Source organism: Phoxinus phoxinus, assembly GCF_949152265.1.
Source record: "Phoxinus phoxinus genome assembly, chromosome: 23".
Classification (NCBI taxonomy): Eukaryota; Metazoa; Chordata; class Actinopteri; order Cypriniformes; family Leuciscidae; genus Phoxinus; species Phoxinus phoxinus.
In genome coordinates, this window is record NC_136898.1 from 119,615 (window position 1) to 147,500 (window position 27,886).

Below are 27,886 nucleotides of genomic sequence, written 5' to 3' on the forward strand. Positions count from 1 at the left end.
TATAATAACACTAATATTCCTGCTCTATAATAACACTAATATTCCTCTCTATATTCCTCTCTATAATAACACTAATATTCCTCTCTATATTCCTCTCTATAATAACACTAATATTCCTCTCTATAATAACACTAATATTCCTGCTCTATAATAACACTAATATTCCTCTCTATAATAACACTAATATTCCTCTCTATAATAACACTAATATTCCTGCTCTATAATAACACTAATATTCCTCTCTATAATAACACTAATATTCCTCTCTATATTCCTCTCTATAATAACACTAATATTCCTCTCTATATTCCTCTCTATAATAACACTAATATTCCTGCTCTATAATAACACTAATATTCCTCTCTATATTCCTCTCTATAATAACACTAATATTCCTCTCTATATTCCTCTCTATAATAACACTAATATTCCTCTCTATAATAACACTAATATTCCTGCTCTATAATAACACTAATATTCCTCTCTATAATAACACTAATATTCCTCTCTATAATAACACTAATATTCCTGCTCTATAATAACACTAATATTCCTCTCTATAATAACACTAATATTCCTGCTCTATAATAACACTAATATTCCTCTCTATAATAACACTAATATTCCTGCTCTATAATAACACTAATATTCCTCTCTATAATAACACTAATATTCCTCTCTATATTCCTCTCTATAATAACACTAATATTCCTCTCTATATTCCTCTCTATAATAACACTAATATTCCTGCTCTATAATAACACTAATATTCCTCTCTATATTCCTCTCTATAATAACACTAATATTCCTCTCTATATTCCTCTCTATAATAACACTAATATTCCTCTCTATAATAACACTAATATTCCTGCTCTATAATAACACTAATATTCCTCTCTATAATAACACTAATATTCCTCTCTATAATAACACTAATATTCCTGCTCTATAATAACACTAATATTCCTCTCTATAATAACACTAATATTCCTGCTCTATAATAACACTAATATTCCTCTCTATAATAACACTAATATTCCTGCTCTATAATAACACTAATATTCCTGCTCTATAATACCACTAATATTCCTCTCTATAATAACACTAATATTCCTGCTCTATAATAACACTAATATTCCTCTCTATAATAACACTAATATTCCTCTCTATAATAACACTAATATTCCTCTCTATAATAACACTAATATTCCTCTCTATAATAACACTAATATTCCTGCTCTATAATAACACTAATATTCCTCTCTATAATAACACTAATATTCCTCTCTATAATAACACTAATATTCCTCTCTATAATAACACTAATATTCCTCTCTATATTCCTCTCTATAATAACACTAATATTCCTCTCTATAATAACACTAATATTCCTCTCTATATTCCTCTCTATAATAACACTAATATTCCTGCTCTATATTCCTCTCTATAATAACACTAATATTCCTCTCTATATTCCTCTCTATAATAACACTAATATTCCTCTCTATAATAACACTAATATTCCTCTCTATATTCCTCTCTATAATAACACTAATATTCCTCTCTATAATAACACTAATATTCCTCTCTATATTCCTCTCTATAATAACACTAATATTCCTCTCTATAATAACACTAATATTCCTCTCTATAATAACACTAATATTCCTCTCTATAATAACACTAATATTCCTCTCTATAATAACACTAATATTCCTCTCTATAATAACACTAATATTCCTCTCTATAATAACACTAATATTCCTCTCTATAATAACACTAATATTCCTCTATATAATAACACTAATATTCCTCTCTATAATAACACTAATATTCCTCTCTATAATAACACTAATATTCCTCTCTATAATAACACTAATATTCCTCTCTATAATAACACTAATATTCCTCTCTATAATAACACTAATATTCCTCTATATAATAACACTAATATTCCTCTCTATAATAACACTAATATTCCTCTCTATAATAACACTAATATTCCTCTCTATAATAACACTAATATTCCTCTCTATAATAACACTAATATTCCTCTCTATAATAACACTAATATTCCTCTCTATAATAACACTAATATTCCTCTCTATAATAACACTAATATTCCTCTCTATAATAACACTAATATTCCTCTCTATAATAACACTAATATTCCTCTCTATAATAACACTAATATTCCTCTCTATAATAACACTAATATTCCTCTCTATAATAACACTAATATTCCTCTCTATAATAACACTAATATTCCTCTCTATAATAACACTAATATTCCTCTATATAATAACACTAATATTCCTCTCTATAATAACACTAATATTCCTCTCTATAATAACACTAATATTCCTCTCTATAATAACACTAATATTCCTCTCTATAATAACACTAATATTCCTCTCTATAATAACACTAATATTCCTCTCTATAATAACACTAATATTCCTCTCTATAATAACACTAATATTCCTCTATATAATAACACTAATATTCCTCTCTATAATAACACTAATATTCCTCTCTATAATAACACTAATATTCCTCTCTATAATAACACTAATATTCCTCTCTATAATAACACTAATATTCCTCTCTATAATAACACTAATATTCCTCTCTATAATAACACTAATATTCCTCTCTATAATAACACTAATATTCCTCTCTATAATAACACTAATATTCCTCTCTATAATAACACTAATATTCCTCTCTATAATAACACTAATATTCCTCTCTATAATAACACTAATATTCCTCTATATAATAACACTAATATTCCTCTCTATAATAACACTAATATTCCTCTCTATAATAACACTAATATTCCTCTCTATAATAACACTAATATTCCTCTCTATAATAACACTAATATTCCTCTCTATAATAACACTAATATTCCTCTCTATAATAACACTAATATTCCTCTCTATAATAACACTAATATTCCTCTCTATAATAACACTAATATTCCTGCTCTATAGTAACACTAATATTCCCGCTCTATAATAACACTAATATTCCTCTCTATAATAACACTAATATTCCTCTCTATAATAACACTAATATTCCTCTCTATAATAACACTAATATTCCTCTCTATAATAACACTGATATTCCTCTCTATAATAACACTAATATTCCTCTCTATAATAACACTAATATTCCTCTCTATAATAACACTAATATTCCTCTCTATAATAACACTAATATTCCTCTCTATAATAACACTAATATTCCTCTCTATAATAACACTAATATTCCTCTCTATAATAACACTAATATTCCTCTCTATAATAACACTAATATTCCTCTCTATAATAACACTAATATTCCTCTCTATAATAACACTAATATTCCTCTCTATAATAACACTAATATTCCTCTCTATAATAACACTAATATTCCTCTATATAATAACACTGATATTCCTCTCTATAATAACACTAATATTCCTCTCTATAATAACACTAATATTCCTCTCTATAATAACACTAATATTCCTCTCTATAATAACACTAATATTCCTCTCTATAATAACACTGATATTCCTCTCTATAATAACACTAATATTCCTCTATATAATAACACTAATATTCCTCTCTATAATAACACTAATATTCCTCTATATAATAACACTAATATTCCTCTCTATAATAACACTAATATTCCTCTCTATAATAACACTAATATTCCTCTCTATAATAACACTAATATTCCTCTCTATAATAACACTAATATTCCTCTCTATAATAACACTAATATTCCTCTCTATAATAACACTAATATTCCTCTCTATAATAACACTAATATTCCTCTCTATAATAACACTAATATTCCTCTCTATAATAACACTAATATTCCTCTCTATAATAACACTAATATTCCTCTCTATAATAACACTAATATTCCTCTCTATAATAACACTAATATTCCTCTCTATAATAACACTAATATTCCTCTCTATAATAACACTAATATTCCTCTCTATAATAACACTAATATTCCTCTCTATAATAACACTAATATTCCTCTCTATAATAACACTAATATTCCTCTATATAATAACACTGATATTCCTCTCTATAATAACACTAATATTCCTCTCTATAATAACACTAATATTCCTCTCTATAATAACACTAATATTCCTCTCTATAATAACACTAATATTCCTCTCTATAATAACACTGATATTCCTCTCTATAATAACACTAATATTCCTCTATATAATAACACTAATATTCCTCTCTATAATAACACTAATATTCCTCTATATAATAACACTAATATTCCTCTCTATAATAACACTAATATTCCTCTCTATAATAACACTAATATTCCTCTCTATAATAACACTAATATTCCTCTCTATAATAACACTAATATTCCTCTCTATAATAACACTAATATTCCTCTCTATAATAACACTAATATTCCTCTCTATAATAACACTAATATTCCTCTCTATAATAACACTAATATTCCTCTCTATAATAACACTAATATTCCTCTCTATAATAACACTAATATTCCTCTCTATAATAACACTAATATTCCTCTCTATAATAACACTAATATTCCTCTCTATAATAACACTAATATTCCTCTCTATAATAACACTAATATTAGTGTTACTATAGAGAGGAATTAAAAAAAAACAAAAAAAAAAACTCTGTCGGCACGCTGATGATGCGTTTCTCACGTTAGAACGGCTTAAAGTCATATTGAAACGCTCACAGAGGAATCGAAAGTTTAATTTTATAACAAGCATCTCAAGTTCAATTCCAGAATTGGAATCGATTTTTGATCCCCAACCCCAGGCGTGAGTAGTGAGTGTCGCACCTCATTGATGTGTTTGTATGTTTTGATCAGTTCGATGGAGAGTTTTCTTAAGGGCGCAGACGCCGGGTCCCGGAAACACTGCGGCATCCGCCTCTGGAGCATCACCATATCCGCAGTTACCTGCAACACAAGCGGTGTGTGAGAGCGGCTCGCGGACACACACACACACACACACACACACACACACACACACACACGCACACACGCACACGCGCACACACACGCACACGCGCTGTACAGCGTACCTGTGAGGTGTTGGGCTGCGAGGCGCCTGATTGGTCCGCGGCGCTCGGCGGGTGAGCATCACTGAACGGCGGGTGAGAGTGGGGCGTCTGCGCATCCATCTGCACACCAGCCGAATGGAAAGAAAACGAGGGGGCCAGCCGAACAGAGGAGGGTTTGCATGCTGAGGTCTCTCCTCCTGAAACACACACACACACAGCTTCAGCACACACACACACACACACACAGCTATCTTGCTTTTAGTTTGATATGAATAAAAAACAGGCTCTTTTTTCCTTCATTGTGTGTGTGTGCGCGGCAGCAAACGCTCCGAGCCAAAAGCAGATCCGGTTACAGAACACCTGAGAAAGCTCGGCCCAAAATGGGAGATCAGGGTGGTCGTGCGCCTGTCACATGACGACACTTAGTCCTTCACACACACACTCTCACTCACACACACACACAGGTCTAATCAGAGCTGATCGAGTGTGTTTATGACTCAGCATCAGGATCACACACACACACACACACACACAGAACCCTACCGAACTGTACACAGAGCGCTCATATAGGGTTCTCGAGCGAGATGATCACAGCGACAGACATGAAGCGTGACTGAACAGAACCAGCCGATGATCCCACAACTACAGACGTCTAGACAACAGCTGAGGCTTTAATGCCACAAATCTCAGCACAGTAAAGCCTACATGAGCGTTAGTGATGTTTGTAAATGTGACGGTCTGCAGCGAGCGGGAATTCTGCAGATCATTAAGTCGTCATTTATCAGCGTCTCTCACCAGCAAACACAATGCAGCACATTCACACTGGTAACCAGCGCTCGCAAGCCCAGCAACAGTGCTTCATTACCATAGCCTACCACCAGGAAGATGCCGCGCCATTGGCCAGCCGGCTAAAGCGGCAGCCAATCAGGAAAGGGTATGCAAATAACCCACTTTTGTTGCTAGGGCAAAGCTGCGAGGCTGCGTCCAATAGGAAAACGGGTAAGAGGCATGAAATTGAATTGCACTTTGACACATTTCCCAGCACAGTTTAACACAGTATTTGCTGACAGAAAAGCTCTCGGGTGAGGAACCGGAATCAGTTTGTCTGAGAGACCCCGGAGACGGGCCTTATTCCCCAGCATCTCTCCCTCTACACACTGAAGAAGGGACAGATGTTGCACACAGTCCGAGTCTGAGCGTTTACATGATCGTGTGTGTGTGTGTGTGTGTGTGTGTGCAAGCGCACCTGTGGGTTAGTGTGAGCCTCACCTGTATGCATCGTCTTCTGACAAATCTCATATCATTGTGACAGGGGAGTCCATCTGCAAACCACAGCCCACTGCGAGAACAGCAGACAGTGAGGAACACATACTGTACCCGAGTGTGTGTGTGTGTGTGTGTGAGAGAGTGACATCAGCGTACCTGAAGCGACTCGCGAGTGGTTTCCAGGTGAGAACAGCCCTGGTGTGTCTGCAGGGTCTTGCCGTGTTTTGAGATGGTTGAGTTGATCTTCAACTTGCACAACCATTGGTGAAGATCTGCCGTGAAATTAATCCACACACACACTAAATCAGTTTAGGAGTGCATACTAACTAACTAGCAATTAAGCACAATGCACACTAGCACAACATGTAATCATACATTGTGTTTATGTGTGCCCAGAGACAGCACGCGCACACTGGATCCTGCAGCCCGTGTAAACACACTCACAACACTTCCCCAAACACAATCACTCAAACATCAGCCTCATCTACACGATGAAGAGCTCTCCTCCTCATCATCAGGACCTCCAGGTTCACGCTAAATATCCAGATACGGTTGTTAAGCTTCTACTGCAAATTCTCCTGCAAGACATTTACACGATTGCGATTGTTTGATGCTGTAAATCAGTTTCGCGCACATGACGACAATCAAAGCTGTCAAAACACTGGCTCGCGTTAACGTTAGTTAGCCTAGCATGCTAACGACACAACACCCGCACTGACCCGCGCGGACAGCGGCAGACACTCGGCCAGTCGCCCGGGAGAGAGCAGCTCGAGCACTGAATAAACTCATCATCTGTGAAACCCTCACACGGAGCTGTCGACACCGAGGCTAGCTGGACATTAGCTGCCCGGGCCTGCGAACGGACCGGAGCCAGAACGAAGCGAGCGAGAAAACGGAGCCGTTATTTCGACGAGCCTCCGAAAACGCACAGAACGCGTCGGATCTCGCCCGGATTGAGACGCGGCGAGCGGGGAACGAGGCGTCGGGATCGCTGAGGGAAGCTAACCGTTAGCCGACGCGCTAGCCGTCATCACTCACCGTGTCGCGCGCGTTTCTTTCTGACGAGAGGAGTGAAAATCCTCCGGGAGAATCCGCAATAATTCCCAGCCGTGCTCCTCAGGAATCCCTTTCCCAAAGCGTGTCGGATGCAAAGCCTCGCAGAACACACAGAACAGCGAGAACTCTCTCGGTGAGCGTCGGCGCGCTCCGCGGTCCCGTCCGTCAGTCACTCATCCTGCGCGCGCGCCGCCGCTGGCCCTGGACAAAATGGCGCGCACGCGCGCGCGCTGCAAACCCGCGCACAGGACTCGCGCACTAAACTCGCCACACAGGGCTGCTCGTCATCGATACGACGCGCGAATCGACGATCGATTTCTCAATCGCTATCGAGCGCTTCGGTAACGGCGGTCATCGGTCCTTTGAAGGGAGAAAAAAAGTCAGGAACAAAATGGAAGCCGAGTGAGAAGGTTTCCATGACGACTGTCCATCACACGTCCAAGTTCCCGGATGACCTCATGACGCAGGAACCGTTCTCGGGGTTGTCATGGAAACTGCCAATCAATTTTACGTTTCTTAGGGCGAAGCGAAAGTGAAGGTACGTGCGCGATATTGTTACACACTGTAAATATAATACATCTCGTTTTCCCAGATATTGCTGCAAACACACTTTTTGTGGTTTCATACATCGTCGTGTTTCTGTTTTTCTTCTCAGGACGCAGGATTAGTTCTGGTGAACGTAGTAAAGTTTGTAGTTTTTATGCAAATCAAGGAAGGTTTTGTCTATTATAAGTACGTTTACACAACATTAAAACTATATTACTTGTATATCTAAAGAGGTTTATTAACGGTTAAACTCGGACACGCCCCCCGGTGACGTCAGAGATCATATGACAGCGACGCGGAAGAGAATGCGCGGATGCGAAGATGAGCGTGTCGCTGGACATCAGGCTGAAGCGGGCGAATAAAGTGTATCATGAAGGGGTGAGGGTGACTCTGGTTCGGTGTGCGCTGTGTCTGCGGGGTGTGCCGCGGTTAATCAGGCAGGTGTGTGTGTGTGTGTGTGTGTGTGTGTGTGTGTGTGTGTGTGTGTGTGTGTGTGTGTGTGTGTGTGTGTGTGTGTGTGTGTGTGTGTGTGTGTGTGTGTGTGTTCCAGGAGCGGCTGAGCGGGGTTCTGGTCATCAGCACCAGAGACGCGCTGCAGCATCAGGGAGTTTCTCTCAGTCTGGAGGGGCTCGTGAACCTGCAGCTCAGCTCGAAGAGTGTGGGGGTGTTCGAGGCCTTCTACAACTCCGTCAAGGTCTCACACACACACACACACACGGGTCTCTCTCTCTCACACACGGGTCTCTCTCACACTCTCTCACCCCACACACATACGGTCTCTCACACACACACACAACCTCTCTCTCTCACACACACACACACACACACACACTCTCTCTCTCTCTCTCTCTCTCTCTCTCTCTCTCTCACTCACACACACACACACACAGTCTCTCTCTCTCTCACACACACACACACACTCTCTCTCTCTCTCTCTCACACACACAGTCTCTCACACACACACACACACACACACACACACACACACACACACACACACACACACACACGATCTGAAGCGCTGTAGAAGTAAAGTGTGTGTGTGATGTTCAGCCCATTCAGCTGGTGTCCAGCAACATGGAGGTGGTGAAACCAGGAAAAGTCCCGGCGGGAAGAACCGAGATCCCGTTTGAGTTTCCGCTGCAGGCCAAAGGCAGCAAGGTCCTGTACGAGACGTACCACGGTGTGTTCGTCAACATACAGGTGAGCGTCACACACACACACACACACACACGTGTTCCGTGATGATGCGCTGATGTGGTGTGTTGTGATTGTGTTGCAGTACACACTCCGCTGCGACATGAGGCGCCCACTGCTCGCTAAAGACCTCAGCAAGAGCTGCGAGTTCATGCTGCACTGCCAGGTGAGACTCGACACGAGTACGGCCGCGCGACGAGTACCTTATTTTCCGGAGTATAAGTCGCTCCGGAGTATAAGTCGCTCCGGAGTATAAGTCGCTCCGGAGTATAAGTCGCTCCGGAGTATAAGTCGCTCCGGAGTATAAGTCGCTCCGGAGTATAAGTCGCTCCGGAGTATAAGTCGCTCCGGAGTATAAGTCGCTCCGGAGTATAAGTCGCGCCGGAGTATAAGTCGCTCCGGAGTATAAGTCGCTCCGGAGTATAAGTCGCTCCGGAGTATAAGTCGCTCCGGAGTATAAGTCGCTCCGGAGTATAAGTCGCACTGGACTATAAGTCGCATTTATTTAGAAATTTATTTCATAAAATCCAAGTTGTTATTACACGTAGCACAGGGTTTCCCGCAGCACTGTGGAACTAAGCAACACACGCCTGCCGCCTTAAAGGGTTAGTTCACCCAAAAATGAAAATAATGTCATTAATGACTCACCCTCATGTCGTTCTAAGCCCGTAAGACCTCCGTTCATCTTCGGAACACAGTTTAAGATATTTTAGATTTAGTCCGAGAGCTTTCTGTCCCTCCATTGAAGCTGTATATACAGTATACTGGCCATGTCCATAAAGGTAATAAAAACATCATCAAAGTAGTCCATGTGACATCAGTGGGTTAGTTAGAAGTTTTTGAAGCATCGAAAATACTTTTTGGTCCAAAAATAACACAAAATAAGACTATTACGCATTGTATTCTCTCCCGGGTCTGTTGTGAATCCTTCACAGTTACGCTGATGGCGTAAGACGCTGATGACGTGTTATCCGGTGCGCCCGAGCTTCGTTTACAGTCTGAGGGAAACGCACGCTGTAAAAGTGTCTCATCCGCGACATGCACATTTACGCACCATTAAAAAAATGATATCCACGCAAACAATGTAGAATAGCTTGAATATAGCGTGCGTCTCCCTCAGACTGTAAACGAAGCTCGGGCGCACCAGATAACACGTCAGCAGCGTCTTACGTCAGCAGCGTCACTGCGGAGTCCTGAACGCAGATTGACAACAGACCCGGGAGAGAATACAATGCTGAATAAAGTCTTATTTTGTTTTATTTTTGGACCAAAAAGTATTTTCGATGCTTCAAAAACTTCTAACTAACCCACTGATGTCACATGGACTACTGTGATGATGTTTTTATTACCTTTATGGACATGGACAGTATACTGTATATACAGCTTCAATGGAGGGACAGAAAGCTCTCGGACTAAATCTAAAATATCTTAAACTGTGTCCCGAAGATGAACGGAGGTCTTACGGGCTTAGAACGACATGAGGGTGAGTCATTAATGACATTATTTTCATTTTTGGGTGAACTAACCCTTTAAATACCTCGTCAATAACATGTATATGAGCGATATCCGCCGTTACTCTGTCCTGTGTAGAGCTCAGATTCTCCCGAGCCGATATCTCCCGCCGCTATACTCGGCCCGTGATCTAGAGACGTGCGGCGCGGGACTAGATGTGATGCGGACGGTAATGCACTCACTGTGTGTGTGTGTGTGTGTGTGTGTGTGCGGCTGCGGGAGAATAACACGATTAAATATAAATATCTATGAATAAAACATTTAAAAACTAAACTAAAAACATCTGTTGCAGAAAAGCAACAAGAACAACTAAAACAAAATAGACACGATTCACAGGCCAGAGTTTCTGTTTGTAACGTGTGCAGCGTTGAGCGATGTAGCCAATCACAGACGTGTGTGTTGATTTCTGGAACGCAATGGCCAATCAGAAGCTTTTAAGACAGAATGTTCAGTGCTGAATTCTGGCAAATCCTCTGATTATAAAAGATATTATGAAAGATTGATTCTGCAGTCAGCTTCACTGATAATAACAGAGATGTGTGAGATCGAGATGAACTGATGTCAGCTTTAGGAATTATTAAGAGCGCGCGTTCAGTCATGGCAAACCTGCACACCGCCTGCTCGCTTTATGTTAAATTAACAGTGGATTGTGAATGTTAATGATTTAATTACAAATCATTTATCAGGAGCATTTATGTTGATGTGTATGTGGCTAACACAAAGTTACGTTACACCTTAACTAACACATGTTCTGCGGGAAACCCTACACAACAGCATAAAGAACATATACCTGAGGCTGAATAGGCTAAACTAACGTTATCCAGCGAGTCCAACAAGTTAGCGGTCAGCAAGTTCACCAAGCTCCCGATCTCACTCCTCACTGAACTCTGTTGCTTCTGAACAACTCCGCTAACTCGAGCGCCCTCTCGCGGCTGCAGACGGTAATGTTTCTCTTGGTTCATCTCAGTCAGTATGAATTAATGTTGATATATAAGTCGCACCGGACTATAAGTCGCAGGACCAGCCAAACTATGAAAAAAAGAACGATGAGTGCCTGCAGTAACCGCAGCCTGTGTTCCAGCCGCAGAAGCCCAAGCTCCCGCCGAGCCCGGTGGAGTTCAGCATCACTCCAGAGACGCTGCAGAACGTCAAAGAGGTGCGTAGATCCGCTCTCGTCGGCTGGACTATACCACGCTCACATACAGTACTGGCCAAAAGTCACTCCACCCTTCATTCACATGTTATTCAGAATGTGGGTCATGAACTTTTCTGAGCTGCACCTAAAATTCTATTATAATTTATAAGTAAAAGTCAATTGCCTGCCCTGATTTTATCCTCTATATCCTACTATAGTATTCTGTATAAAGAAATTGATCAAATAAATGTAACTCATCCTCCAAACAGAAAACCGCATATCATTATCACGTACGTGTGGTTTTGTGTTCAACAGAGGACATCATTACCCAAGTTCCTGATCAAAGGTCACCTGGACGCCACCAGCTGTGCGATCACACGACCTCTGACCGGCGAGCTGGTGGTGGAGAGGTCAGAGGTCGCTATCAAGAGCATCGAGCTGCAGCTGGTCCGTGTGGAGACCTGCGGTGAGAAAAAGATCTGATGTCCAGCGTTACAACCACCCACAGTGACAGATCAGTGTTACATCACCGCGTGCAGATAGTGTTACATCACCGTGTGCATCAGTGTTACATCACCGCGTGCAGATAGTGTTACATCACCGCGTGCAGATAGTGTTACATCACCGCGTGCAGATAGTGTCACATCACCGTGTGCAGATAGTGTTACATCACCGCGTGCAGATAGTGTTACATCACCGCGTGCAGATAGTGTTACATCACCGCGTGCAGATAGTGTTACATCACCGCGTGCAGATAGTGTCACATCACCGTGTGCAGATAGTGTTACATCACCGCGTGCAGATAGTGTTACATCACCGCGTGCAGATAGTGTTACATCACCGCGTGCAGATAGTGTTACATCACCGCGTTCAGATAGTGTTACATCACCGCGTGCAGATAGTGTTACATCACCGCGTGCAGATAGTGTTACATCACCGCGTGCAGATAGTGTTACATCACCGCGTTCAGATAGTGTTACATCACCGCGTGCAGATAGTGTTACATCACCGCGTTCAGATAGTGTTACATCACCGCGTGCAGATAGTGTTACATCACCGCGTGCAGATAGTGTTACATCACCGCGTGCAGATAGTGTTACATCACCCCGTGCAGATAGTGTCACATCACCGCGTGCAGATAGTGTTACATCACCGCGTGCAGATAGTGTTACATCACCGCGTGCAGATAGTGTTACATCACCGCGTGCAGATAGTGTCACATCACCGCGTGCAGATAGTGTCACATCACCGCGTGCAGATAGTGTCACATCACCGCGTGCAGATAGTGTTACATCACCGTGTGCAGATAGTGTCACATCACCGTGTGCAGATAGTGTTACATCACCGCGTTCAGATAGTGTTACATCACCGTGTGCAGATAGTGTTACATCACCGCGTTCAGATAGTGTTACATCACCGCGTGCAGATAGTGTCACATCACCGTGTGCAGATAGTGTTACATCACCGTGTGCAGATAGTGTTACATCACCGCGTTCAGATAGTGTTACATCACCGCGTTCAGATAGTGTTACATCACCGCGTGCAGATAGTGTTACATCACCGCGTTCAGATAGTGTTACATCACCGCGTTCAGATAGTGTTACATCACCGCGTTCAGATAGTGTTACATCACCGCGTGCAGATAGTGTTACATCACCGTGTGCAGATAGTGTTACATCACCGTGTGCAGATAGTGTTACATCACCGCGTGCAGATAGTGTTACATCACCGCGTGCAGATAGTGTTACATCACCGCGTTCAGATAGTGTTACATCACCGCGTTCAGATAGTGTTACATCACCGCGTTCAGATAGTGTTACATCACCGCGTGCAGATAGTGTTACATCACCGCGTGCAGATAGTGTTACATCACCGCGTGCAGATAGTGTTACATCACCGCGTGCAGATAGTGTTACATCACCGCGTGCAGATAGTGTTACATCACCGCGTTCAGATAGTGTTACATCACCGCGTTCAGATAGTGTTACATCACCGCGTGCAGATAGTGTTACATCACCGCGTGCAGATAGTGTTACATCACCGCGTGCAGATAGTGTTACATCACCGCGTTCAGATAGTTACATCACCGCGTTCAGATAGTTACATCACCGCGTGCAGATAGTGTTACATCACCGTGTGCAGATAGTGTTACATCACCGCGTTCAGATAGTGTTACATCACCGCGTTCAGATAGTGTCACATCACCGCGTGCAGACAGTGTCACATCACCGCGTGCAGACAGTGTTACATCACCGCGTTCAGATAGTGTTACATCACCGCGTTCAGATAGTGTTACATCACCGCGTGCAGACAGTGTCACATCACCGCGTGCAGACAGTGTTACATCACCGCGTTCAGATAGTGTTACATCACCGCGTTCAGATAGTTACATCACCGCGTGCAGACAGTGTTACATCACCGCGTGCAGATAGTGTTACATCACCGCGTTCAGATAGTTACATCACCGCGTGCAGACAGTGTTACATCACCGTGTGCAGATAGTGTTACATCACCGCGTGCAGATAGTGTTACATCACCGCGTTCAGATAGTTACATCACCGCGTTCAGATAGTGTTACATCACCGCGTGCAGATAGTGTTACATCACCGCGTGCAGATAGTGTTACATCACCGCGTTCAGATAGTGTTACATCACCGCGTTCAGATAGTTACATCACCGCGTGCAGATAGTGTTACATCACCGTGTGCAGATAGTGTTACATCACCGCGTGCAGATAGTGTTACATCACCGCGTTCAGATAGTTACATCACCGCGTTCAGATAGTGTTACATCACCGCGTGCAGATAGTGTTACATCACCGCGTGCAGATAGTGTTACATCACCGCGTTCAGATAGTGTTACATCACCGCGTGCAGATAGTGTTACATCACCGCGTGCAGATAGTGTTACATCACCGCGTTCAGATAGTGTTACATCACCGCGTTCAGATAGTGTTACATCACCCCGTGCAGATAGTGTTACATCACCCCGTGCAGATAGTGTTACATCACCGCGTGCAGATAGTGTTACATCACCGCGTTCAGATAGTGTTACATCACCGCGTGCAGATAGTGTTACATCACCGCGTGCAGATAGTGTTACATCACCGCGTGCAGATAGTGTTACATCACCGCGTGCAGATAGTGTTACATCACCGCGTTCAGATAGTGTTACATCACCGCGTGCAGATAGTGTTACATCACCGCGTTCAGATAGTGTTACATCACCGCGTGCAGATAGTGTTACATCACCGCGTGCAGATAGTGTTACATCACCGCGTTCAGATAGTGTTACATCACCGCGTTCAGATAGTGTTACATCACCGCGTTCAGATAGTGTTACATCACCGCGTTCAGATAGTGTTACATCACCGCGTTCTTCAGTGTTACGTGTGCATCAGTGTTATATCACCGTGTGCAGATAGTGTTACATCACCGCGTGCAGATAGTGTTACATCACCGCGTGCAGATAGTGTTACATCACCGCGTGCAGATAGTGTTATATCACCGCGTGCAGATAGTGTCAGATAGTGTGCAGATAGTGTTACATCACCGCGTGCAGATAGTGTTACATCACCGTGTGCAGATAGTGTTACATCACCGCGTGCAGATAGTGTTACATCACCGTGTGCAGATAGTGTTACATCACCGTGTGCAGATAGTGTTACATCACCGCGTGCAGATAGTGTTACATCACCGCGTGCAGATAGTGTTACATCACCGCGTGCAGATAGTGTTACATCACCGTGTGCAGATAGTGTTACATCACCGTGTGCAGATAGTGTTACATCACCGCGTGCAGATAGTGTTACATCACCGCGTGCAGATAGTGTTACATCACCGCGTGCAGATAGTGTTACATCACCGCGTGCAGATAGTGTTACATCACCGCGTGCAGATAGTGTTACATCACCGCGTGCAGATAGTGTCACATCACCGTGTGCAGATAGTGTTACATCACCGCGTGCAGATAGTGTTACATCACCGTGTGCAGATAGTGTTACATCACCGTGTGCAGATAGTGTTACATCACCGCGTGCAGATAGTGTTACATCACCGCGTGCAGATAGTGTTACATCACCGCGTTCAGATAGTGTTACATCACCGCGTGCAGATAGTGTTACATCACCGCGTGCAGATAGTGTTACATCACCGCGTGCAGATAGTGTTACATCACCGCGTGCAGATAGTGTTACATCACCGCGTTCAGATAGTGTTACATCACCGCGTGCAGATAGTGTTACATCACCGCGTGCAGATAGTGTTACATCACCGCGTTCAGATAGTGTTACATCACCGCGTTCAGATAGTGTTACATCACCGCGTGCAGATAGTGTTACATCACCGCGTTCAGATAGTGTTACATCACCGCGTGCAGATAGTGTTACATCACCGCGTTCAGATAGTGTTACATCACCGCGTGCAGATAGTGTTACATCACCGCGTGCAGATAGTGTTACATCACCGCGTTCAGATAGTGTTACATCACCGCGTTCAGATAGTGTTACATCACCGCGTTCAGATAGTGTTACATCACCGCGTTCAGATAGTGTTACATCACCGTGTGCAGATAGTGTTACATCACCGCGTGCAGATAGTGTTACATCACCGCGTGCAGATAGTGTTACATCACCGTGTGCAGATAGTGTTACATCACCGTGTGCAGATAGTGTTACATCACCGCGTGCAGATAGTGTTACATCACCGCGTGCAGATAGTGTTACATCACCGCGTTCAGATAGTGTTACATCACCGTGTGCAGATAGTGTTACATCACCGTGTGCAGATAGTGTTACATCACCGCGTGCAGATAGTGTTACATCACCGCGTGCAGATAGTGTTACATCACCGCGTGCAGATAGTGTTACATCACCGTGTGCAGATAGTGTTACATCACCGCGTTCAGATAGTGTTACATCACCGCTTGCAGATAGTGTTACATCACCGCGTGCAGATAGTGTTACATCACCGCGTGCAGATAGTGTTACATCACCGCGTGCAGATAGTGTTACATCACCGCGTGCAGATAGTGTTACATCACCGTGTGCAGATAGTGTTACATCACCGTGTGCAGATAGTGTTATATCACCGTGTGCAGATAGTGTTACATCACCGCGTGCAGATAGTGTTACATCACCGCGTGCAGATAGTGTTACATCACCGCGTGCAGATAGTGTTATATCACCGCGTGCAGATAGTGTCAGATAGTGTGCAGATAGTGTTACATCACCGCGTGCAGATAGTGTTACATCACCGTGTGCAGATAGTGTTACATCACCGCGTGCAGATAGTGTTACATCACCGTGTGCAGATAGTTACATCACCGCGTGCAGATAGTGTTACATCACCGCGTGCAGAGTGTTACATCACCGTGTGCAGATAGTGTTACATCACCGCGTGCAGATAGTGTTACATCACCGCGTGCAGATAGTGTTACATCACCGCGTGCAGATAGTGTTACATCACCGCGTGCAGATAGTGTTACATCACCGCGTGCAGATAGTGTTACATCACCGCGTGCAGATAGTGTTACATCACCGCGTGCAGATAGTGTCACATCACCGCGTGCAGATAGTGTTACATCACCGCGTGCAGATAGTGTTACATCACCGTGTGCAGATAGTGTTACATCACCGTGTGCAGATAGTGTTACATCACCGCGTGCAGATAGTGTTACATCACCGCGTGCAGATAGTGTTACATCACCGCGTGCAGATAGTGTTACATCACCGCGTGCAGATAGTGTTACATCACCGCGTTCAGATAGTGTTACATCACCGCGTGCAGATAGTGTTACATCACCGCGTGCAGATAGTGTTACATCACCGCGTGCAGATAGTGTTACATCACCGCGTGCAGATAGTGTTACATCACCGCGTTCAGATAGTGTTACATCACCGCGTGCAGATAGTGTTACATCACCGCGTGCAGATAGTGTTACATCACCGCGTGCAGATAGTGTTACATCACCGCGTTCAGATAGTGTTACATCACCGCGTGCAGATAGTGTTACATCACCGCGTTCAGATAGTGTTACATCACCGCGTGCAGATAGTGTTACATCACCGCGTGCAGATAGTGTTACATCACCGCGTGCAGATAGTGTTACATCACCGCGTGCAGATAGTGTTACATCACCGCGTTCAGATAGTGTTACATCACCGCGTGCAGATAGTGTTACATCACCGCGTGCAGATAGTGTTACATCACCGCGTTCAGATAGTGTTACATCACCGCGTGCAGATAGTGTTACATCACCGCGTGCAGATAGTGTTACATCACCGCGTGCAGATAGTGTTATATCACCGCGTGCAGATAGTGTCAGATAGTGTGCAGATAGTGTTACATCACCGCGTGCAGATAGTGTTACATCACCGTGTGCAGATAGTGTTACATCACCGCGTGCAGATAGTGTTACATCACCGCGTGCAGATAGTGTTACATCACCGCGTGCAGATAGTGTTACATCACCGCGTGCAGATAGTGTTACATCACCGTGTGCAGATAGTGTTACATCACCGCGTGCAGATAGTGTTACATCACCGCGTGCAGATAGTGTTACATCACCGCGTGCAGATAGTGTTACATCACCGCGTGCAGATAGTGTTACATCACCGCGTGCAGATAGTGTCACATCACCGTGTGCAGATAGTGTTACATCACCGCGTGCAGATAGTGTTACATCACCGCGTGCAGATAGTGTCACATCACCGTGTGCAGATAGTGTTACATCACCGCGTGCAGATAGTGTTACATCACCGTGTGCAGATAGTGTTACATCACCGTGTGCAGATAGTGTTACATCACCGCGTGCAGATAGTGTTACATCACCGCGTGCAGATAGTGTTACATCACCGCGTGCAGATAGTGTTACATCACCGCGTTCAGATAGTGTTACATCACCGCGTGCAGATAGTGTTACATCACCGCGTGCAGATAGTGTTACATCACCGCGTGCAGATAGTGTTACATCACCGCGTTCAGATAGTGTTACATCACCGTGTGCAGATAGTGTTACATCACCGTGTGCAGATAGTGTTACATCACCGCGTGCAGATAGTGTTACATCACCGCGTGCAGATAGTGTTACATCACCGCGTTCAGATAGTGTTACATCACCGCGTGCAGATAGTGTTACATCACCGCGTGCAGATAGTGTCACATCACCGTGTGCAGATAGTGTTACATCACCGCGTTCAGATAGTGTTACATCACCGCGTTCAGATAGTGTTACATCACCGCGTGCAGATAGTGTTACATCACCGCGTTCAGATAGTGTTACATCACCGCGTGCAGATAGTGTTACATCACCGCGTGCAGATAGTGTTACATCACCGCGTTCAGATAGTGTTACATCACCGCGTTCAGATAGTGTTACATCACCGCGTGCAGATAGTGTTACATCACCGCGTGCAGATAGTGTTACATCACCGCGTTCAGATAGTGTTACATCACCGCGTGCAGATAGTGTTACATCACCGCGTGCAGATAGTGTTACATCACCGCGTGCAGATAGTGTTACATCACCGCGTGCAGATAGTGTTACATCACCGCGTGCAGATAGTGTTACATCACCGTGTGCAGATAGTGTTACATCACCGCGTGCAGATAGTGTTACATCACCGCGTGCAGATAGTGTTACATCACCGCGTGCAGATAGTGTTACATCACCGCGTGCAGATAGTGTTACATCACCGCGTGCAGATAGTGTTACATCACCGCGTTCAGATAGTGTTACATCACCGCGTGCAGATAGTGTTACATCACCGCGTTCAGATAGTGTTACATCACCGCGTGCAGATAGTGTTACATCACCGCGTTCAGATAGTGTTACATCACCGCGTTCAGATAGTGTTACATCACCGCGTTCTTCAGTGTTACGTGTGCATCAGTGTTACATCACCGTGTGCAGATAGTGTTACATCACCGCGTGCAGATAGTGTTACATCACCGCGTGCAGATAGTGTTACATCACCGCGTTCAGATAGTGTTACATCACCGCGTGCAGATAGTGTTACATCACCGCGTTCAGATAGTGTTACATCACCGCGTGCAGATAGTGTTACATCACCGCGTGCAGATAGTGTTACATCACCGCGTGCAGATAGTGTTACATCACCGCGTTCAGATAGTGTTACATCACCGCGTTCAGATAGTGTTACATCACCGCGTTCAGATAGTGTTACATCACCGCGTTCTTCAGTGTTACGTGTGCATCAGTGTTACATCACCGTGTGCAGATAGTGTTACATCACCGCGTTCTTCAGTGTTACATGTGCATCAGTGTTACATCAGTGTTACCTGCATGTGTTCAGGGTGTGCGGAGGGATACGCTAGAGATGCCACAGAGATCCAGAACATCCAGATCGCTGAAGGAGACGTCTGCCACGGCCTCTCCATCCCCATATACATGGTGTTTCCTCGGCTCTTCACCTGCCCCACACTCGAAACCACCAACTTTAAAGTCGGTAAGGAACTCTCTACAGCCGTGTTCAATACTGGGTTGGTTTGTGGTAATGTGTGTGTATACATTAAAGTCCATTACTGCATTTATAGATTTACTTTCTTCCCTTCTAGAATTTGAGGTGAACATTGTGATTGTTCTTCACGACGATCATTTGATAACGGAAAACTTCCCACTGAAGTTGGTCAGAGTTTGAGTCCAGAAACATCTGAAGCCTTCGGATCCGTCTCAAGAATCTTTATTTTTATCATGAATAAAAAATTGCTCTTCTCAGTAAATTACATTAAAAGACTCTTTTGATCATGAGTGAATATGGATATTTGCTGTAAAGTCAAAGTGTTTATTAAAGTCATCCGCTCACCTGAGATATTGATTGTAATGCAGACGTCTGAAGATAACATATTTAAGTTAAGCCTGTCATGATCATGAATTTTGTGCTGATATTTTCATACAAATGGCAAAGAAACACTTAATTCTGTTTTGTTTGTCACTTACAGAGTAAGCATAACATTTATTTAATGGATTATATTTAAGGCCTATATGATCTTCATTGCTGTGTAAATTAATTATTCAGATTATTTTTGTTATAAGCAATAAGGTACTCGAGGTTAGTGCTGTACTGGAATAAAGTCACGGCGTTGTTTGGCATCGTAACCCCTTCAGCCGTGACTTATCCACGATACAGCACAGCCCTATTGCTTCTATAACACGGTTACCACACAATACAGATAAAGCTGAAAAATATGTATCTATGCAACTTTCATGAAGTAAAATCACTAAAAGCCTTCCTTCCGCTGGAAAGAATAGTCCCTGACCGTACACAGCAACAGAAGTTACACACATCATTTCTCCATTAGATGGCGGCAGAGACTCTTTATGAGCGAGTCAGTCAGAGAAGAGGAGGGACTCGAACCTGTGATCACGGAGAAGACGACTCAGCTGACAGATGATATGGGAACAGGAACCCCCTTAACTGTTGAAAGGACAAGATATGGCAGCGGACATTCAAACAGAGGTTTTTATTTTGAATATATAGGACTGAGCTGAAGGAGAAAGCTGTCTCTGCAGGAACACTCACAGTACTCCACTACAGCTTCAGTGAACATCGATGAGATCAAACACGTGTTTGCGTTGCTAAGAGCGGTTGCTAGGGGTGTTGTGTAGGGATTCATAGAGCCGTGGGGTGAAGCGGCCGAATCAAGGATGGGAACTAACCGCTTAATATATATAATGTAATCTGATTAAACCCACGAGTCTGCAGTCTGAATATTTATATAAAGAGACATGGCATCATGCATTTGAAGGAATCTTGAGTTAGTCATTTAGATTACGATAGTAATTGATTAGCTTATTCCTCTAAACCCTGATCTGAGGACACACACACACACACACAGCAGGACTGTTCTTTGGTCAAATGTTTAATAAAGTAAAATTACGGTAAAATGGCAATAAAAGGTAAAAGTGGATGAATAAAATCAGTTCATGCAAATGAACTTTATTCCAGGAATGAAAAACACAGCTGTGTTGTGGAAATAAAACATCACCGATTGGTCCACAAAGCAAAGTTTCCTGTGTGTGTGTGTGTGTGTGTGTGTGTGTGTGTGTGTGTGTGTGTGTGTGTGTGTGTGTGTGTGTTTAAAGATGATGTGTGTGAATGAAGAGGGCGTGTTGTCTGAATGAAGAGGGTGTGAACACACACCGGTGTGTCAGTGAAAGGCAGTCGCGGGTGTGTGTGTGTGTGTGAACACACACCGGTGTGTCAGTGAAAGGCAGTCGCGGGTGTGTGTGTGTGTGTGTGTGTGTGTGTGAACACACACCGGTGTGTCAGTGGAAGGCAGTGGCGGGTGTGTGACTCTTGCGGTGTCGTCCGGGAAGCAGAGGGAAGTCCTCGGGCAGGAGAGCGTGTTCTCGACAGGTGGGACACGTGCTCTGCTCCTTCAGCCACGACTTTATACACTGAAACACACACACACACACACACACACACCGTCACTCAGCCTGCGGGACACACGTAGACACGACACTAGCGCTCGGACGACGCTCTGACCTCTCTGTGGAAACTGTGGCGGCACTCCAACACACACATCTTCTCAGCGCTCATGTCGTCGTGGCAGATGATGCACGGGTCATCCATGTTCAGCTGTGGGCGCGCACACACACACACACACACACACACACACACACAGGTTAGACCGTTGAAGAACGCGCTGCAGAGATACAGCTGCCCTGGTGAAGAACTGAAATAAAGCTGTAGCAGAAGTAAGTTATGGTTAATTCTGCACCGCGATGATGATGACTCTTACCGCCAGCGCTGCGTTGCGATGTTTGTCGGACACGTTCTTCCACACGTGTGGCGTTACGCTAGCGTCAGAACCAGGACTCGCTCGACCCGTGAAGCTCATGCGCTCCTGCACAGCAGATAACAGCGTCAGCACACACACACACACACACGCACACACACAGAGAGAGAGCACTGTTCACGCACACGCGTGTTCTCCTGATGGTCCAGGATCAGCTGAGCCACGCGGTTGATGACATCATCATAGGTCAGCGAGTCGAGAGCGCCTCCACTGGACGAGCGAACCTCCTGAATGAACCGGCTCAACACCAGCCTGTGGAGACACACACACACCGTTACACACACACACACACACACCGTTACACTAACACACACACACCGTTACACTAACACACACACCGTTACACTAACACACACACACCGTTACACTAACACACACACCGTTACACTAACACACACACACCGTTACACACACACACACACCGTTACACACACACACCGTTACACTAACACACACACACCGTTACACACACACACCGTTACACTAACACACACACACCGTTACACTAACACACACACCGTTACACTAACACACACACACCGTTACACTAACACACACACCGTTACACTAACACACACACCGTTACACTAACACACACACACACACCGTTACACTAACACACACACCGTTACACTAACACACACACCGTTACACTAACACACACACACCGTTACACTAACACACACACACACACCGTTACACTAATACACACACACCGTTACACTAACACACACACACACCGTTACACTAACACACACACACACCGTTACACTAACACACACACACCGTTACACTAACACACACACACACCGTTACACTAACACACACACACACCGTTACACTAACACACACACACACCGTTACACTAACACACACACACACACACCGTTACACTAATACACACACACCGTTACACTAACACACACACACCGTTACACACACACACACACACCGTTACACTAACACACACACACACCATTACACTAACACACACACACACACCGTTACACTAATACACACACACCGTTACACTAACACACACACACCGTTACACTAACACACACACACCGTTACACTAACACACACACACCGTTACACTAACACACACACCGTTACACTAACACACACACACCGTTACACTAACACACACACCGTTACACTAACACACACACCGTTACACTAACACACACACACACACACCGTTACACTAACACACACACACACACCGTTACACTAATACACACACACCGTTACACTAACACACACACACCGTTACACTAACACACACACACCGTTACACTAACACACACCGTTACACTAATACACACACACACACCGTTACACTAACACACACACCGTTACACTAACACACACACACCGTTACACTAACACACACACACACACCGTTACACTAACACACACACCGTTACACTAACACACACACACCGTTACACTAACACACACACACACACCGTTACACTAACACACACACACCGTTACACTAACACACACACACCGTTACACTAACACACACACACCGTTACACTAACACACACACACCGTTACACTAACACACACACACCGTTACACTAACACACACACACCGTTACACTAACACACACACACACCGTTACACTAACACACACACACACCGTTACACTAACACACACACACACCGTTACACTAACACACACACACCGTTACACTAACACACACACACCGTTACACTAACACACACACACACACCGTTACACTAACACACACACACACCGTTACACTAACACACACACACCGTTACACTAACACACACCGTTACACTAACACACACACACCGTTACACTAACACACACACACCGTTACACTAACACACACACACCGTTACACTAACACACACACACCGTTACACTAACACACACACACACCGTTACACTAACACACACACACCGTTACACTAACACACACACACCGTTACACTAATACACACACACACACCGTTACACTAACACACACACCGTTACACTAACACACACACACCGTTACACTAACACACACACACACACCGTTACACTAACACACACACACACACCGTTACACTAACACACACACCGTTACACTAACACACACACACACCGTTACACTAACACACACACACCGTTACACTAACACACACACACACACCGTTACACTAACACACACACACACACCGTTACACTAACACACACACACCGTTACACTAACACACACACACCGTTACACTAACACACACACACCGTTACACTAACACACACACACCGTTACACTAACACACACACACCGTTACACTAACACACACACACACCGTTACACTAACACACACACACCGTTACACTAACACACACACACACCGTTACACTAACACACACACACACCGTTACACTAACACACACACACACCGTTACACTAACACACACACACCGTTACACTAACACACACACACCGTTACACTAACACACACACACACCGTTACACTAACACACACACACACCGTTACACTAACACACACACACACCGTTACACTAACACACACACACCGTTACACTAACACACACACACCGTTACACTAACACACACACACCGTTACACTAACACACACACACCGTTACACTAACACACACACACACACCGTTACACTAACACACACACCGTTACACTAACACACACACCGTTACACTAACACACACACACACACACCGTTACACTAACACACACACACACACCGTTACACTAATACACACACACCGTTACACTAACACACACACACCGTTACACTAACACACACACACCGTTACACTAACACACACACCGTTACACTAACACACACACACCGTTACACTAACACACACACACCGTTACACTAACACACACACACCGTTACACTAACACACACACACCGTTACACTAACACACACACACCGTTACACTAACACACACACACCGTTACACTAACACACACACACCGTTACACTAACACACACACACACACCGTTACACTAACGTGCGCACTGTTGACGTCGACAGCGCGGATTGATAGAAACGGAAAGAAAATAGTGCCGATTAAAACTGAGGTATGAATTTTGTCTGGCGTGTTTTTTTTATGTAAATTAATCAAGCTTTAAAACGCAAATAATTTTTTTACGTAAAAGCGCAGTTTTGTGGCCCGGAAACTAACCAGGACTACTTTCTTGAAGAACTTCCAGCGGCCAGAGCTCTGAGCAGCGAGGTGAACACAGAGGGTCAGTGTGTGTGCACTGTAGTGCTGGTGAGGATTGCACACAGCCTCACGTCTTAAATGGGCGAACTAACCCTTTAAGTCGGCTATTTAAAAAGTGTGTGTGTGTGTGTGTGTGTGTGTGTGTGTCTATATGGTGCGCGTAGATCAGCAGCTGCTCAAAAAACAAAACAAAACAAAATCCATTCGTCCGCTCGACTCCTGACCACCGCCCGTGGTGTGTACGGCAGGTACTGGCACTAGGCAGGTGTGTGTGTTAATTTCTATTGCATTACGATCGAAAGCAGTATCAATCATGTTAAATATGTGCAGTCGAGTCCGTGTGTGTGTGTGTGTGTGTAATTTATTCCTGTGATCAAACCTGAATTTTCAGCATCATTACTCCAGTCTTCAGTGTCACATCAGTAAGTAACCACTCGCACGCAAGTGCAGCTAAAGCTAATGTTCTGAGTGCAGCTAAAGCTAATGTGAGCAGCTAAAGCTAATGTTCTGAGTGTAAAGCTAATGTTCTGAGTGCAGCTAAAGCTAATGTGAGCAGCTAAAGCTAATGTTCTGAGTGTAAAGCTAATGTTCTGAGTGCAGCTAAAGCTAATGTGAGCAGCTAAAGCTAATGTTCTGAGCGCCGCACCTGTTGTAATGCGGGAACATCATGTTGAGGCGCTCCAGGAGCCGCTCGTACACCGTCTGTGTGTTCGAGGCCCGGCGGGGCACCGGCTCCTCCTGCCTCTCGGGGGGTTGGGGAGTGGCCCGTCCGGTGGGCGTGGGGGTTCGGGGGGGCCGTGGCCCGTAGAACTGGGAGCCGGACTGAGGAACCGGAGCCGGAGGAATCGCCTGCAGGACACAAGCATTACCCATCAGTCACTGCGGCCTGCACACGCGACTGACCCGCCTTCAGTACGAAACGCGTGTGTGGCACAATCTTCATTAGCAGGAAGTTATTCAACGTAGACGGATATCAGCGCTCGTACAGATGCTGTAAAGTCTAACTCTAAGAGGTTTAAGGACTAGAGATCTCACTTATCAAACAATATTGTTATCTTTTAAATTATAAAAAAGGTAAATGGATTTTTAAAACCCCCTGAATAAAACGATGGTAGAAATACAGCAGACGCGACGCCTGGAGACTGGAACCTCTGAAGGAGACTGACAAAGATATCGCTTTCCTTATTCACTCATGAATATGATTCATTTTTCTCCTGGAGAATAAAGCTGCATCATATACTTGAATATTAATGAGCAATATCACACTCATCAATATCTACATCAGCCGACTGCTTTCATTTTGAGTGAAAACATTGTTTTATCAATAAAATTAAACACTAATTTCACATATTGTCTTTCAATAATTCAAGCACGTACACATGGCTGTTTTCCTGCATTTCCAAAACTCATCTTCAAGCACTGTGCATGAACGCTGATATAAGCATCAATAATCTGCTTGAGATATCGGTTACACTGCAGAAGACACGGACGCGTGCTCTTCTGTGACACACATGGGCATTACGCCACGAGCGCGGCGATGAGGTCACGGCGATGAGGTCACGGCGATGAGGTCACGGCGATGAGGTCACGGCGATGAGGTCACGGCGAGCTCTTACCGGCAGCGCGGGCGCAGTGGGAACGCTGGGAACACAGACGTCCGGCAGTGAACACAGTCTGGTGCCCTTCTGCACCTCATCCATCTGTGCGGCGAACTCCGCCTGAAAGCAAGCGTGCACACGCGTTCAGACACACTGACGGAGATCAGCGCACAACAACATGCAGAGGATCACTATATACGGGTTATAATGTCTGATGTTTTGTGAAGAAATATATATAATAAAACAAACAATTAAACGAATGTAAATGTGTCTCCGTCGACACTTCTGGATCTCACTATGAAAGAAACAAACATGACATTAATGTTTATGTAATATTGTTTAAAAGCAGCAGTGTTCCGGGGTCAGAAGAGGTGAAGCTCGAGGACCGGGAACACCGCTCAGCACTCGAGGTCATGTGA

General features: G+C 44.0%; 3 protein-coding genes across 6 annotated transcripts in view; 1 reads left to right on the forward strand and 2 right to left on the reverse strand.

Moving 5' to 3' along the window:
* dyrk1aa (dual-specificity tyrosine-(Y)-phosphorylation regulated kinase 1A, a) overlaps nt 1–7,530 on the reverse strand; it is a 30,603-nt gene extending 23,073 nt beyond the window's left edge. Inside the window, exons 1-5 of one of the 2 annotated variants that reach the window (XM_079600579.1) lie at nt 7,389–7,530; nt 6,507–6,622; nt 6,354–6,423; nt 5,106–5,281; nt 4,861–4,980 (exon numbers count right to left, since the gene is read on the reverse strand). In XM_079600579.1, the coding sequence (XP_079456705.1) occupies nt 4,861–4,980; nt 5,106–5,281; nt 6,354–6,363 (306 nt within the window). In that variant the 5' untranslated portion in view covers nt 6,364–6,423; nt 6,507–6,622; nt 7,389–7,530. Of the gene's footprint in view, nt 1–4,860; nt 4,981–5,105; nt 5,282–6,353; nt 6,424–6,506; nt 6,623–6,725; nt 6,929–7,388 lie in introns of those variants that run through there. The other variant, XM_079600580.1, reaches the window with a different exon arrangement.
* Nucleotides 7,531–7,809: 279 nt separating this feature from the next.
* On the forward strand, nt 7,810–21,279 carry vps26c (VPS26 endosomal protein sorting factor C). The gene is made up of 10 exons (XM_079600581.1): nt 7,810–7,944; nt 8,062–8,093; nt 8,184–8,330; nt 8,503–8,646; nt 9,006–9,155; nt 9,235–9,315; nt 11,743–11,817; nt 12,112–12,262; nt 20,111–20,263; nt 20,373–21,279. The coding sequence occupies exons 3-10, from the start codon at nt 8,274–8,276 to the stop codon at nt 20,453–20,455; spliced, it is 894 nt and encodes a 297-aa protein (XP_079456707.1). The 5' UTR covers nt 7,810–7,944; nt 8,062–8,093; nt 8,184–8,273; the 3' UTR covers nt 20,456–21,279.
* A 388-nt stretch (nt 21,280–21,667) lies between these two features.
* The window catches only part of ttc3 (tetratricopeptide repeat domain 3), a 57,133-nt gene continuing 50,914 nt past the window's right edge, over nt 21,668–27,886 (reverse strand). For all 3 annotated transcript variants that reach the window (XM_079600575.1, XM_079600576.1, XM_079600574.1), the window contains exons 41-46: nt 27,486–27,587; nt 26,516–26,718; nt 22,745–22,871; nt 22,563–22,667; nt 22,307–22,399; nt 21,668–22,215 (exon numbers count right to left, since the gene is read on the reverse strand). In XM_079600575.1, the coding sequence (XP_079456701.1) occupies nt 22,084–22,215; nt 22,307–22,399; nt 22,563–22,667; nt 22,745–22,871; nt 26,516–26,718; nt 27,486–27,587 (762 nt within the window). In that variant the 3' untranslated portion in view covers nt 21,668–22,083. The remainder of the gene's footprint in view (nt 22,216–22,306; nt 22,400–22,562; nt 22,668–22,744; nt 22,872–26,515; nt 26,719–27,485; nt 27,588–27,886) is intronic.

What these genes read in the sequence shown, in the direction of transcription:
- vps26c (XM_079600581.1), top strand. Translation starts at nt 8,274, where the DNA reads ATGAGCGTGTCGCTGGACATCAGGCTGAAGCGGGCGAATAAAGTGTAT. An exon ending in CCTTCTACAACTCCGTCAAG is followed by an intron (nt 8,647 to 9,005) that starts GTCTCACACACA and finishes TGTGATGTTCAG; the next exon opens with CCCATTCAGCTGGTGTCCAG. An exon ending in CGCTGCAGAACGTCAAAGAG is followed by an intron (nt 11,818 to 12,111) that starts GTGCGTAGATCC and finishes TGTGTTCAACAG; the next exon opens with AGGACATCATTACCCAAGTT.